Here is a 14351-nt window from a genome sequence, read left to right as displayed (position 1 = left end):
ATGTAATGTCTCGTTTGGTGGGCAAACCGCTTGAGTGGGCAACATCTCTTTGGGAGAAGAATTCTCCACTGACTTTTGATGCCAAGGCTTTTCTGCAAACATTCCGTACTGTGTTTGATGCCCCGGGTCGGGTCACTAATGCTCCTTCTCGTCTCCTGCAACTCCGACAGGGAAACCGCAGCGTCAGTGACTATGCTATTGACTTTAGAACTTTGATGGCTGAAACTTCCTGGAATGACGATGCCTATAAGGCCGTATTCTATCAAGGTCTGTCTATTCGCATTAAAGATGATCTTGTCTCCAGGGAGTTCCCTGATCTGCTGGAAGATCTGATTGCACTGTCCATTAAAGTGGACACTCGTCTCAGAGAGCATCAAGTAGAGAGGGAGCATTGTAAACTATTTCAACCCATGTTGGCACCTCGCTTCCAGAGACCTCTCTTGCAAACTCCAGCTGCTCAAGCTCCTCCTTCTCCTCCGGAGGAACCGATGCAGGTTGGAAGGGCTCGTCTCTCCGAACAAGAAAGACTCCGTAGACGAATGGCTGGCTTATGTCTGTATTGTGGCGGACAGTCTCATTTTGCGAATTCTTGTCCAGCGAAGCCCACGAGTTCTGTTCCCCGAGGTATATCTAGGGTAACACATGTAGGGGGCACTACTCCAAAGTCTCAAGAGAACACTCACAGGTTTCTCCTTCCTTTACAGATTCGCCTAGCCACTAAGACTATTGTTGGCTCTGCTTTCATTGACTCTGGAGCTGCGGGGAACTTCATGGACGCTCTGTTCGCCAAACACTTGGAAGTTCCCTTATTCCCATTGTCTACTCCTCTCCGAGTCACAGCCATTGACGACAGACCCCTGGAGGCTGAATTTATCTCCATGACGACTGGGGAATTGCCTGTGCAGGTTGGGACATTGCATAAAGAAAGACTTTCGTTCCTAATTATTTCCTGCCCATCCGTTCCAGTTGTGTTGGGTCTTCCTTGGCTGCGCCTGCATAATCCTTCCATTGATTGGTCCGCAGGACAGATTTCCCGTTGGAGCCCATTTTGCCAGCAGCACTGCCTTCCTGCTGAACCCCTCCGGAGGGTGAATATCTCTTTGTCTGATCTGAAAACTCTACCCCCCTTTTACAAGGAATTCGCTGATGTGTTCTGTAAGAAGTCTGCAGAATTCCTTCCTCCACATCGACAATACGATTGTCCTGTCGATCTCCTGCCTGGAACCATGCCCCCTAGAGGTCGTACTTATCCTCTCTCTCCAGCGGAGACCACTGCTATGAAGCAGTATATCCAAGAAAATCTTCAGCGGGGGTTTATTCGCCCTTCTACCTCTCCTGCCGGGGCTGGATTCTTCTTCGTGGAAAAGAAGGATGGAGGCCTTCGTCCTTGCATCGACTACCGGGGTCTTAATAAGATTACGGTTAAGAACCGGTATCCCTTGCCCTTGATTGCCGAACTCTTTGACCAATTGAAGGGGGCTAAAATCTTCACTAAGTTGGATCTCCGTGGGGCGTACAACCTCATTCGCATCCGTGAGGGTGATGAATGGAAGACGGCTTTCAACACTCGTGACGGGCACTATGAATATCTCGTTATGCCCTTTGGCCTTTGCAATGCCCCTGCCGTCTTCCAGGAGTTTGTTAACGATGTGTTCCGGGATCTCCTAGGAAGGTTCGTAGTCATGTACCTGGACGACATCCTGATCTTTTCTAAAGACCTAGAAAGCCATCGCTCCCAGGTGAAGGAGGTACTCTCTCGTTTGAGGAAGAACTCTCTCTTCGCCAAGTTGGAGAAGTGCGTCTTCGAGGTGTCTAAGATCCCCTTCCTAGGATACATTATCTCTCCTGAGGGATTTGAGATGGATCCCGTGAAAGTGTCTGCCATCCAGGAGTGGCCTCTCCCGCTGTGTACCAAGGCAATCCAGAGATTTATCGGATTTGCTAATTACTATCGGCAGTTCATCCGGGGGTTCTCTTCCCGCATTGCACCTATCCTGGCCCTCATCCGGAAAGGGGGTAAACCCAGCTTGTGGCCTCCATCTGCCATTGATGCTTTTCAGTCCTTGAAAGAGGCCTTCACGTCCGCTTCTGTCCTCCGACACCCCAATCCTGAACTACCCTTCTGCATCGAAGTTGATGCTTCTGAAGTCGGAGCCGGAGCCATCCTGTCTCAGAGACACCCCGCTGATGGGAAGTTGCACCCCTGTGCTTATTTCTCCAAGAAGTTCTCGTCCGCAGAGCAGAACTACGATGTCGGGAACCGAGAACTCTTGGCTGTTAAACTCGCCCTTGAAGAATGGCGTCACCTCTTGGAGGGTTCTCTGATTCCTGTTCAGATTTACACCGATCATAAGAATCTCGAGTTCATCCAGTCCCTCAAGAGGCTAAACCCCAGACAGGCAAGGTGGGCTCTCTTCTTCTCTCGATTTAATTTTATCTTGACTTATCGCCCAGGCTCCAAGAATCGGAAGGCCGATGCCTTGTCTCGTAGCTTCACTCCGGTGGACCGCTCTCCTGAGAGACAAGAGCCAATCATCCCTCCAGTCAAGATTATTGCCTCCCTGTATCCACAGTTTGCCGACCAAATCCTGGCTGGTCAGTCTTCTGCTCCTTCCGGTACTCCCATTGGGATGGCATTTGTTCCTCCTGAGCTGCGTCTGCCTATCCTGCAACAGACCCATTGCTCCAGGCAAGCCGGACACCCTGGCCCAGCTAAAACTCTTGAACTCTTACGACGCCTGGTCTGGTGGCCTGATATCCGCAAAGATGTGAAAGACTTTGTTGCTGCTTGTAATGTTTGTGCCACATCTAAGTCAAGCCACTCCCGCCCCAGTGGGTTACTACAGCCCTTGCCAGTTCCTTCCCATCCCTGGACCCACCTGTCCATGGACTTCATTGTCGAACTTCCTCCCTCCTGTGGGAACACGGTGATCTGGGTTGTCATTGATCGTTTCTCCAAAATGGCCCATTTCATCCCTCTGAAGAAGTTGTCCTCTGCGGTGGAGTTGTCCCAGCTATTTATCCAGTACATCTTCCGCCTGCATGGTTTCCCGGTGGAGATCGTCTCCGATAGAGGCACACAGTTTACTGCCAAGTTCTGGCGTTCCCTATGCAAAGACCTGGGAATTGTTCTTCAGTTTTCATCTGCATACCACCCGCAGACGAATGGGGCAGCTGAACGTGTCAACCAAGCCCTGGAACAGTTCTTGAGGAACCACGTTTCCCTTTGTCAAGATGATTGGTCTGATCTCCTCCCGTGGGCGGAATTTGCTCATAACAATGCCTGCCACACTTCCACTGGAAGGTCCCCATTTATGGCGGTGTATGGTCAACATCCTCAAGCCTTCCCACAAGACTTTGTGTTGTCCGATGTTCCGGCCGCTGATGACCATGCAGCCCACATGTCTGCTATTTGGGCCGCAACCAAGTCCAATCTGGAGAAGAGTGCTCTGGTTCTTAAGACGTTTGCAGATCGTAGACGTAGACCCTCTCCTCCCTACAAGGTCGGTGATAAAGTCTGGTTGTCTTCCAGGAACATTCGGTTGAAGGTACCATCTCCTAAGTTGGGTCCGAGGTTCGTAGGTCCTTTTTCCATCCTGGAGGTGATCAATCCTGTGGCTGTCAGACTTCAGCTTCCTCCTGAGATGTGAATTCCCAACGTGTTTCATGTCTCCTTGGTGAAACCCGCTACCTCCAACCGCTTTTCTGTTGTCCAGCCTCCTCCTCCTACTATCTCTGTGGATGGTCAACAAGAATATGAAGTGGAGAAGATCCTTGACTCCAGAATCTCCAGGGGGTCTCTTCAGTACCTCATCAAGTGGAAGGGCTTTGGCCCTGAAGAATGCTCCTGGGAAGGATACTCTGATGTCCATGCTCCTCGTCTGGTGAGGGAGTTCCATTCCAAGTTTCCCCAGAAGCCAAGTCCTGGTGGTCCGGAGGCCCCCCGTGAAGGGGGGGGGTACTGTAACGATCGCTGCCCGGAGCAGGCCCAGGAGCTCCGGGCGGCGCGTCCTCTCCTGCCGGCGTCGCTCCCAAGATGGCGGCGCCCATGGCCGCCACGTGGGTAAGCGGCGCCGGCGCGATGACGTCAGTGTGCGCCGACGTCGGCGCAAGGACGTCAATGACGTCAATGACGTCATTAAGGCGCCAAATTCAAATAAAAAGCCTGTTTAGACGCCAGGATGGCGCCCAAGTATAGGAAACCTTGCCCTAAGTATTTCCTGGGTTCCCTGTGTGCTAATATTCCTTATCCTGATCCTGATTATTATCCTTGACCCCTGCCTGGCCTTTGGACTTTGCTGTTATCTGCCTGCCCCTGAACTCTTGCCTGGATTCTGACTACTCTCTGGATTAACCCCTTGGACACCGCGACCTTGCACCCTCAAGAAGGCTTCCTCCTTGATCCCGACTACCTCCCTGGAGGGAGCTCCCGGCTCCCTGACAGGTAGCTTTTAGCTGCCGAACTAGGGGGTCGAAGTTTTTCTTAAAGAGACAGTACTTCGACTGTCGAATGGTCGAATAGTCGAACGATTTTTAGTTCGAATCGTTCTATTCGTAGTCGAAGTCGTAGTCGAAGGTCGAAGTAGCCCATTCGATGGTCGAAGTAGCCCAAAAAACACTTCGAAATTCGAAGTTTTTTTAATTCGAATCCTTCACTCGAGCTTTGTAAATGTGCCCCTAAATGTTGTACATAATAGTTAACATGTTTTGATATTTTTATTTCTTTGTGAACAAATATTTTGATACTTTATAAATAGAATATAATAATAATAGAAACATAGGACATGCATGCAGTTCTTGTTTCCATTTTACTGTGATAAAATAATTCCACAAATGTTTCTACTACTAGGAGAATAGCACTAAATAGAGTCAAGAGAGGATTATATTAACGGATTGAATGCTGGGTGAGTTTCAGCACTTGAATAACTATTAGTATTGTTTTTATTTAAAGATGTCTGAGAGACACACTATTCAATATCAGCCAATGAAACTAAGAAAGCGATATCAACATGTGTTGATCAAGTTTTGTGACATCAATTTTTGTTGTTTTTTTAAATTTGAAAAAACTTAAAAAGCTCAAATGTGCATTAATTTAATAAAAACACCATATTAAAAAATGTGATCGCTTACAAACATGAAAAAATGTGTAAAAATGTTATGCTGTTTTTTACATGGCGATGTAACATAGTAACATATTAAGTAAGTTTGAAAAAAGACACATGTCCATCGAGTTCGACCTTTTTTTTTTTTTCTTTTATTATCTACCTATCTGCCTGTTGATCCAGAGATCGGTCTAGTCCCTGGATCAACTTGTACTATGAGCTATTTCCCATAACCCTGTAAACCCCTTCCGAATATTTAGGCGGAACCTCTTTTCTTCTAATCGGAATGGGTGACCTCATGTCAGCTGGAAAGACCTACTGGTAAATAAAGCATTAGAGAGATTATTATATGATCCCCTTATATATTTATACATAGTTATCATATCACCCCTTAAGCACCTCTTCTCCAGCGTGAATATCCCCAATCTGGCCAGTCTTTCCTCATAGCTAAGATTTTCTATACCTTTTACCAGCTTAGTTGCCCTTCTTTGTACCATCTCTAATACAATAATGTCCTGTTTGAGTGATGGAGACCAAAACTGTACGGCATATTCTAGATGGGGCCTTACAAGTTCTCTATACAGAGGAAGAATGACCCCCTCCTCCCGTGACTCTATGCCCCTTTTAATACAGCTCAAGACCTTATTTGCCCTTGATGCTGCCGACTGGCATTGATGCTACAGCCAAGTTTATCATCTACAAGGACTCCAAAGTCCTTTTCAATAATGGATTTGCCTAGTGCAGTCCCATTAAGGGTATAAGTTGCTTGGATATTTTTACATCCCAGGTGCATGACCTTACATTTATCAACATTGAATCTCATTTGTCACTTAGCTGCCCAGATTGCCAGTTTGTCAAGATCATGTTGCAAGGATGCCACATCCTGGATGGAATTAATTGGGCTGCATAATTTTGTGTCATCTAATACATTACTTACAACACCCTCCCCTGAGTCATTAATGAACAAGTTAAATAAAAGTGGACCCAATACTGAGCCCTGGGGGACCCCACTAAGAACCTTACTCCAATTAGAGAATGTCCCATTAACAACCACCCTTTGTACCCGATCCTGTAGCCAGTTTCCTATCCACGTGCAAACGACTTCATTAAGCCCAACAGACCTTAGTTTAGAAAGCAGTCGTTTGTGGGGCACAGTATCAAATGCTTTGGCAAATTCCAAATAGATCACATCTACTGCCCCCCCACTGTCCAGAATCTTACTTACCACATCATAAAAAGCAATCAAATTCGTCTGACATGACCTATCCTTCATAAAGCCATGCTGATTGTTGCTCATAATGCCATTCACTAGGACACAATTTTGAATGTGATCCCTTAACAAGCCTTCAAATAATTTGCCCACCACAGATGTCAAGCTTACTGGCCTATAATTGCCAGGCTGAGATCGTAATTACTTTTTAAATATTGGAATAACATCAGCTTTTCTCCAATCCATAGGCACCATACCAGATGACAGTGAATCTGAGAAAATCAGAAATAAGGGCTGGTCTAAAACTGAACTAAGCTCTCTTAGAACCCGCGGGTGTATGCCATCAGGCCCTGGAGCCTTGTGTGGTGTATTATCCCGCTGTTTTTTACATAAATATGTCCCTAGTTGTCATTGCCCATTTATGTAACATTAGGAAGCTCCTCCATATTAATTTTCAGATTTGCAAAATTGTACGCAATTATTTATTATTTTAAATATTCAATGGTGTATCATTATTACGGGAGAAATGTGTTTTATTTTTTGTATGGTATTTTAATTTGTCTGATACACTGTGAGTGACATATGAACCTTTGCAGTTTAATTGGAATATTTCCCCCCAGAGGGAAAAATCTGCCTCTAAAGTCTTTCAGAATGAATGTTCTGATTAATCACACAAGCATAAACATAATTCTGTGCTGACCACTGGAATCTTTTGAAATGCATAGGATTGAAATGAAGTCTTTAATACTCAAATGACCTACATTTCTCTTGCAAATACTAGCTTTTCAGGTTCCTTATCAACTAATATTAAATTACACTGCCTTATATAACATGCAATGATGCACACATTGTAACTATTGCTAAAATCTCTTTGCATGTTTATGTAAAGTTTGTATAATAGTCAGTATTAAATGAAAAACAAAAAGTATATCTATTAAACAAATCGTAAAGCATAATTCAATGAGCCCTTTTGCATATCTTTAAAATAACCAATTTTAAGTTGTGCCACATTAATCACTGGTTACATGTAGAGTTATGTCCAATGAAATCTTGTATTATTATGTCATGAAATTTCACATAACAGGGATCACTTGATGTAAAAAAAAGATAAAGTTTATTTGACACAAGCTCTGTGGATTGGGAACCTATGACATAAGAACTTATGGTCATAAAAGGGCTTTACCATTGCAAAAGCATAGAGCTATCACTTCACAGCACAGAAAAACAAAAAAAACTGTTTATATAAACAATTAGATGGTTCTGAATACACCACATTTTATTCTCTCAATTATAAACATAAGAATGCAGTACTGTATCAGTACACTGTATGTGAGGAATAGGAAAGCCTTGGAGCTATAAGCGCAGGGGCTGCATGACAAGGGATCCGAAAGACCAGCAGCCACATTATACTGGTCTAGGTCAGAGAAGTGCAGAATCACATGTAGCTGTGTTTAGGTGAGAAGGAATGAGTTAAAGCAGGAGGTGGCCAGGCCCAGGGGCGGAGTAAGAGAGGGATGTGATGTGAGGGGAAGAAGCAGTTCACTTCCTTATCTTCTGAGCAGGTAGAAACATTCCACCTACCCTCCCCCATTTTGCAAATTGTGTGAAATGTCAGGAGTTTTCTACTTTATGTTCTCAGATTATCTATTAATAACTGAATTTGGATGTTTTCATAACTCTGTTATATTGTGGTTTCTGTATCTTTGCACATTATAATTGTGAGAGTCTGTATTGTATTTATTTATGTTAAATTAATGTGAATCGCTTGATCCAGGGAATGTTTCTGATCGCCATTGGGGTCAGGAAGGAATTTTCTCCCACTTGAAGCATAATTGGCATTGGCTTGAGGCTGGTTTTTTTGCCTTCCTCTAGATCAAAACAGTGGACATATGATATTATATTTTAGTTGTATTTGTCACAGCAGCAGTAGGACCTTTTGCAGAAGAGATTGCCGTATTTCTCAAAAACCACAAGGTTTTGAGGGGGAATAAAACAGATAAAATATAAATATATTTTATCTGTTTTATTCCCCCTCAAAACCTTGTGGTTTTTGAGGAATACAGCAATCTCTTGTGGAAATTGTCTTTTTTTGAGGTTGGAGGAGAGCCCTGCTGATTGCCTGATTGGGGAAACACCTTTTGTTCTAGAGGATCAACTACTTAACTAGCAGTAGGACCTTGCCAGAGTACTGCACAGTTACATTTAGAAGAGGGAGAAAGGAGGTTCTCCCCTGTGACTGCATGGTGGATTGATTGATACAGACGCTACTACTGCTTGTGCAGCCTGCTTGGTGCCTGCCACACGGTCCTAGAGCCTGACCGCGGCCCCACCACGCAGTCCTAGCGCCCGCCGCTCGCAACCCTCTCCCAGCAAATGCACACCCAGAGCACTAGGGAGCTGCGCATCCTCAGTGCCCCACAGCAAGTGGCTGGGTGGCATGTCGCCCCTATGATTCTGCCTCGCCACAAATCTGGGCCTAGTGACAACTTGTAAATGCCACCTGCTGACTGGTTGTTGTTGGTGACTAGACCTGTAGCAAACTTTACATCTTTTATTACATAAACCCTGTAGTGAGATTCCCTATAGCTGCCTGATGGACAAGAATGGTCATATAGGATAACCCCATGTATGGACACCTTCACTAAGTCAAATTAAAATTATTGTGACAAATTGTTACTTTCTCTTGTGAATGTACTGTCACAGTGACAACAAACAGTTGGTACATTTACCAACACTGCCTAAAAGATTGATTGGTATAAGGGTGCATCAATAGAATTACAGTATTTAGGGATGAGGATTTTCTAGAAATTTTAGGGTTAGGTGATACATGATTCTTCCAGTGGGTTTATGACATTAGAAAATTATTCAATTATATGTTATGTTTTGCTGATATGTGCTACAACTTGTTGTGTTATCTCTTTCAGTCAACCAGAATTAACTGAATGCAGTTTAAATGTTTTATTATAAGTCATATGCGGTCATCAGTTTATGTTAATAGTCACACTCAGTTGGCTGACTGGCTATAGATTTTTACTTATATGTTTGCCAATTGAAAACGTGTTCCAATTGTTGGAAAATAACCACATTACAAAACATATCTGAGACTTACATAACATGGTCAATGTCTATGTTCTGAATTTCTTAAGGCACCAATTCTGGAGTGTTGGAGTATGTCTTCACAAAGACACAATCATACACTATTGTATCAGGGATGCACCAAATCTACCATCTTGGTATTTTGCCTGAATCCTTTGTAAAAGCTTCGCCCGAATACCAAACCAATTGAGAACCCTAATTTGCATGTGTAAATAAGGACCAGAAAGGGTTAAAGAGAAAAAAAAAAAGTTTACTTCCTCGTTTGTATTAAGAAAAGTCACATGATTTTAAGGAATTGGTTCGGCCAGGAACTTGGATTTAGCCAAATCTGGATCCTGCTGAAAAAGGCAGAATACCAAATCAATTCCTGGATTTGGTGAATCCCTAGTATGAGTGATCCAAAAGGACAGCAATTAGCAATACATTTGTTTGGCACTGTACATCTTCATGATTCATGTAATTATGTGAAAAGCAGAGCAGAAGAAATCTGTGGTAAGAATGTACAACCATAGTAGATGGATGGATAAAAAGGGTGAAATGGTTAAAGACCATTAATCAAGAACCTTTTTCAACAATAAAATTGTATGCACTTGAGATTTGTTAAGGAAAAACTTGAAAAGTAGTGGTTTTTATTCAATCCTACACACTTGCTTCATTATTGCCACATTTCTTGAAAATAATCTCTAAAGGTCAAAACCTTTTCTCTTTCAATGAAATGAGTCATGGGTTTCCAAGCTGTCACCACAGAACACAGCTCAAGTGTGAAAGAAAAAACTGCTTGAGCTTTTCTCCTTATTGTCAGATTCAGTAAGTATTTCAAATTGCACATCATACTATAACAAATTGACTGAAAAGATGCTGGATGTCAAGCCAAAGTTGTACATTTTGAATACAGCAATTTTGTATCAAATACAGTTTTGTTCTTTTTCACAATATTTGTTCACAGACTTTTGCTACTTAGATAGGGACTAGAGACCTCAATTCTAGGAAAAGCTGTATGTTTCCATTTAACAAAAGTTATAGTCTATGTAGGCCATTTTTAAACAATACTAGTAAATTGTGAAGGAAAAAGTAAGGGCAAAATCCTGATCTGAATTGCACATAGTTTTCATTAGGTGCAAATCCAATGAAACTGCAGCACATTGATCCAAGTTTGAAAACTTAGATCAGTGTGCTGCAGTTTCCTTGGATTTGCATGTGTATTGCTGTGACCCTGAGCAGGGGGGTCTAGTAGCCAGTGCAGCACCTGACACCCAAGAAGGTACCATTTAACAGGTAAAGCACTCTAATTTTGGGTGGAATAGTTTTAATTAGATTGAAACTGTCCCACTTGTCAAAAGCCAGATTCATAGTTGAAAAGATAAAATAATAACAATCAATAATAACAATTAGTCTTGGGCAAATTTATTCACAACAACAAAAAATATTTGCGCACTTCCAAAATTGATGCATGCATAAAAATTGTTGCCCATTGACTTTAAGGGGCAGCTTTATCAAAGGTCGAAGTTTGAAGTTAAAAAAACTTCGAATTCAAAAAGACCAACCGCATTTTTTTGGGGTCGAAGTGGGCCTACTTCCAATCGTACGATTCGAAGAAGCGCTACTTCGTTCAACTTAGTTTCCATACAGGTTCTAGGAGGTCCCCCATAGGCTAAAACAGCACTTCGCCAGCTTTTAGGTAGCAAATGGTCGAGATTAAGTTTTAAAGAGACAGTACATGATAAATATTGATATTTGAATTTCAACGTTTTTTTCGAATCGAAGTTGGACTATTCGATGGTCGAAGTACCCAAAAATCAAAAGTTTTTAACTTCGAACCTTCACTTTGACCTTTGATAAATCTACCCCTAAGAGTCACACGTATAAAAATTAACACCATTTTTTGCTGTTTCACTAATTTTTTAGGGGTTAAAGTCGGCGAAGTGTAATGGGACAGATTTGTCCATCACTAATAACAATAAATTAAGTAAACACTGGCCTCCATAGACCAATGAACAGTAGCTGGAAACTCTTAAGAAGATAATAGATGAGCTGGGAATGTCCACAGAAGGGGCTCTAAAACCAGGATGGTATTTGAACATATCTAGTGATGGGCGAATCTGTCCTGAAAAGGCAAAGAATTTGCGAAACGCATCGAAGTCAATGGGCGTAAAAATAATTTTCGCCACAATTTCGTAAAATCATTTGGAAATTCACCACAAATCCATGCCTGACGAATAAATTCGCCAATCACTAAACATAATCCTAAAGCCCACATTAGATTGCTGTAGGTCTACTGCCCCACATAGACAGACAGAAAATGCCAAAACACTTTTAAAACTCATTGATTCATGGACACAACGGAACCCTAATGACTTATATACACTTTTTTTTATTTAATAGAGGCAATTGTGTTTTAAAGATTTTACTGAGGCATCAGAATTTGAAAAAGAAGTGTTGCAGAGAACCTAACCTGGTTAGGGTAAGATGGGCTAAAAAGGAGCCATGCAGCGCAAAGCCTTCTGAAAATAGAACATATTTGCTTCATGCCATATCCATAGCACAGCCTTACTACCCAAAATAAGAGTTTAACTCTCACATAAAGCATTATGAGTGGAGACTTGCAAATCCCTCCTTTATGTCGCTGTGGCCAGCTATGCATGCAGAACTGCTGGTTTTATAGCACAGATACACTCAGGAATTACCTGTAATCCAACTCTAGGCTGTGTGCTGAACACTACCTGCACCAATCTCCTGAGCCACTGGGGGAGTTAGTACTGGTCTGTCTTCCCAAGGTACATGGGTTATGTCTCCTGGTTATTCTACCTACTCTGCCTCCCTTGTTCATAACATACCTGTATGTAGGCAATCTATATAAGCCTGCCTTTTACAACCAATGTTGCTTGATCATCTGAGATACCTAGCCTGATCTTGCCAGTTTGCATTTGAATCAGTTCCTGTTCATGAGTTCCTAGCCTTTGTCCAGTTCCATGCCTTGCTTTGTGTTGATCTTCTGGTTTGACCTCTGCCTGTTCTTTGGATTCATCCTTGTCTTTAGTCTGCCAAGACCTTGGCCTGTTTGTTGGACTTTCCTTGTTTGCCTACAGCCCAGACCTCTGCCTACATTCCAAAGATTTTTGTTTGCTGCCTGCCCCGACTGCTGGCCTGGTAATAAGGACTTGTGCATTTTCCGATACCTCTCATTAACCCTGCTTCATTGTCTTCCTTAATAAAATCACTTTTCAACTTCACAAAAATTTTCCAGCCTATCCTTAAATCAGATACCCACTTTACCCATGTTATACAGCACATAGGCTCCTATCAGCCAGCTTAAAAACTTTGTTGGGCTGGAAGATTTCAATTACATCCTTTTTACATGATAAAACTTCTGGTTGCACCATATAATCTGAATGTGGAGATAAACTATGTTCAGTTCCAAAGTTTAACATTGTTTTATAATATTCAAAATGCAAAATTCAGCATAATAATACTTGCAGTTTACTTATCTATAATGAAACTTATAGCACAATTTTTTACTTTGTGTTTTTTACTCACAAACCTGTGATGTAACACTGTGACAAAATATAAAACAGTATGCCTTGACACTGGAATATTAGGATCAGCAAGATAATAAATAGGGGAGAAGTTACATGCACATTTATTTTAAACTCCTTTCCCAATGCTAAATTTATACAATCTTAAAGGAATTTTTATGCTTCTTGCATAAAATCAGTTACTGTATTTTTTAAAATGTAAAATTAAAGGATTTTATAACAGAAATGGGAATTTACACTTTTTAAAGATTACAATTTTGGCTGCTGTCTGACAGGTATATTTTAACAACCCTTTTAAACCTTAAATATTTTGTGAATACAAAATTAGATGCTTTTACACATTGGAAGATTGAAGATCGATGTCCTGTCAGCCAGCTGTGTTATGTGTTCTCATGGTAAAACAAAATAAATGAGGGACAATCTGGAGGAACAGAAATATTTTACAGAATGTTTTAGCGACCTGTGTTCAGTGATTATATAAATGCAATTCATATTTGCTGAGAGGGTTAAAAGATATTATGCTAATCTTAAATTAAATTGTTTTTTTACCTCCTGGTTTGCAGCAGTTAGCTCTCCTTCCAGCGCAGAGACTCTTTCTAAAGAAACTCTCAGTCGTTCCCTTACCTGGAAAACAAATTAAAATGTGCAGTAAAATAACTTTCTATCAAGCCTATATGTAAATTACAGTTTAGTAACACTGAGACCCAAATTAACTGGAGCATGTTTGTTAGGTATAGCTTTCCAAATTAACAAAATCCACATGAAAATATACAAAAGTAAAACCTATTTTTAACCCTCGATATTCGAATGGGAATTAAAATCCTTCGACTTCGAATATCGAAGGAATTTAGCGCAAATAGTTTGATCGTTCGATCGAACGATTAAATCCTTCGATCGAACGATTAAATCTGTAGAATCAAACGATTCGAAGGATTTTAATCCAACGATCGAAGGATTATCCTTCGACCAAAAAAACTTGGGAAAGCCCATGGGGACCTTCCCCATAGGCTAACATTGACTTCGGTAGCTTTTAGGTGGTGAACTAGGGGGTTGAATTTTTTTCTTACAGAGACAGTACTTCGACTATCGAATGGTCAAACGATTTTTAGTTTGAATCCTTCGATTCAAAGTCGAAGTCGTAGTCGAAGGTCGAAGTAGCCCATTCGATGGTCGAAGTAGCCCAAAAAACACTTCAAAATTGGAAGTTTTTTTTTACTTCAAATCCTTCACTCGAAGTTAGTGAATCAGCCCCTTAAAGTTACTTGGATTTTGCAGGAATCATATATTCTGTATCTCCTCTGAATCCCACCTTTAAGGGTACTGGCAAATGGGGCAATTTAGAGCATTATGATGCCTGCATCCAAGGAGAAAGGTTCTGGAAATAAAACATCTTTGGACATACTCCTTGTC

General features: G+C 41.8%; 1 protein-coding gene across 6 annotated transcripts in view; it reads right to left on the bottom strand.

Moving 5' to 3' along the window:
• LOC108713186 (liprin-alpha-2) overlaps nt 1-14351 on the bottom strand; it is a 197713-nt gene that overhangs the window by 67813 nt on the left and 115549 nt on the right. For all 6 annotated transcript variants that reach the window (XM_041588647.1, XM_018256032.2, XM_041588643.1 and 3 more), the window contains one exon: nt 13491-13565. In XM_041588647.1, coding sequence (XP_041444581.1) covers nt 13491-13565 — 75 coding nt within the window. The remainder of the gene's footprint in view (nt 1-13490; nt 13566-14351) is intronic.

Source organism: Xenopus laevis, chromosome 3S (genome assembly GCF_017654675.1).
Source record: "Xenopus laevis strain J_2021 chromosome 3S, Xenopus_laevis_v10.1, whole genome shotgun sequence".
Lineage (NCBI taxonomy): Eukaryota > Metazoa > Chordata > Amphibia > Anura > Pipidae > Xenopus > Xenopus laevis.
This window is presented reverse-complemented; position numbering and strand designations above follow the sequence as displayed.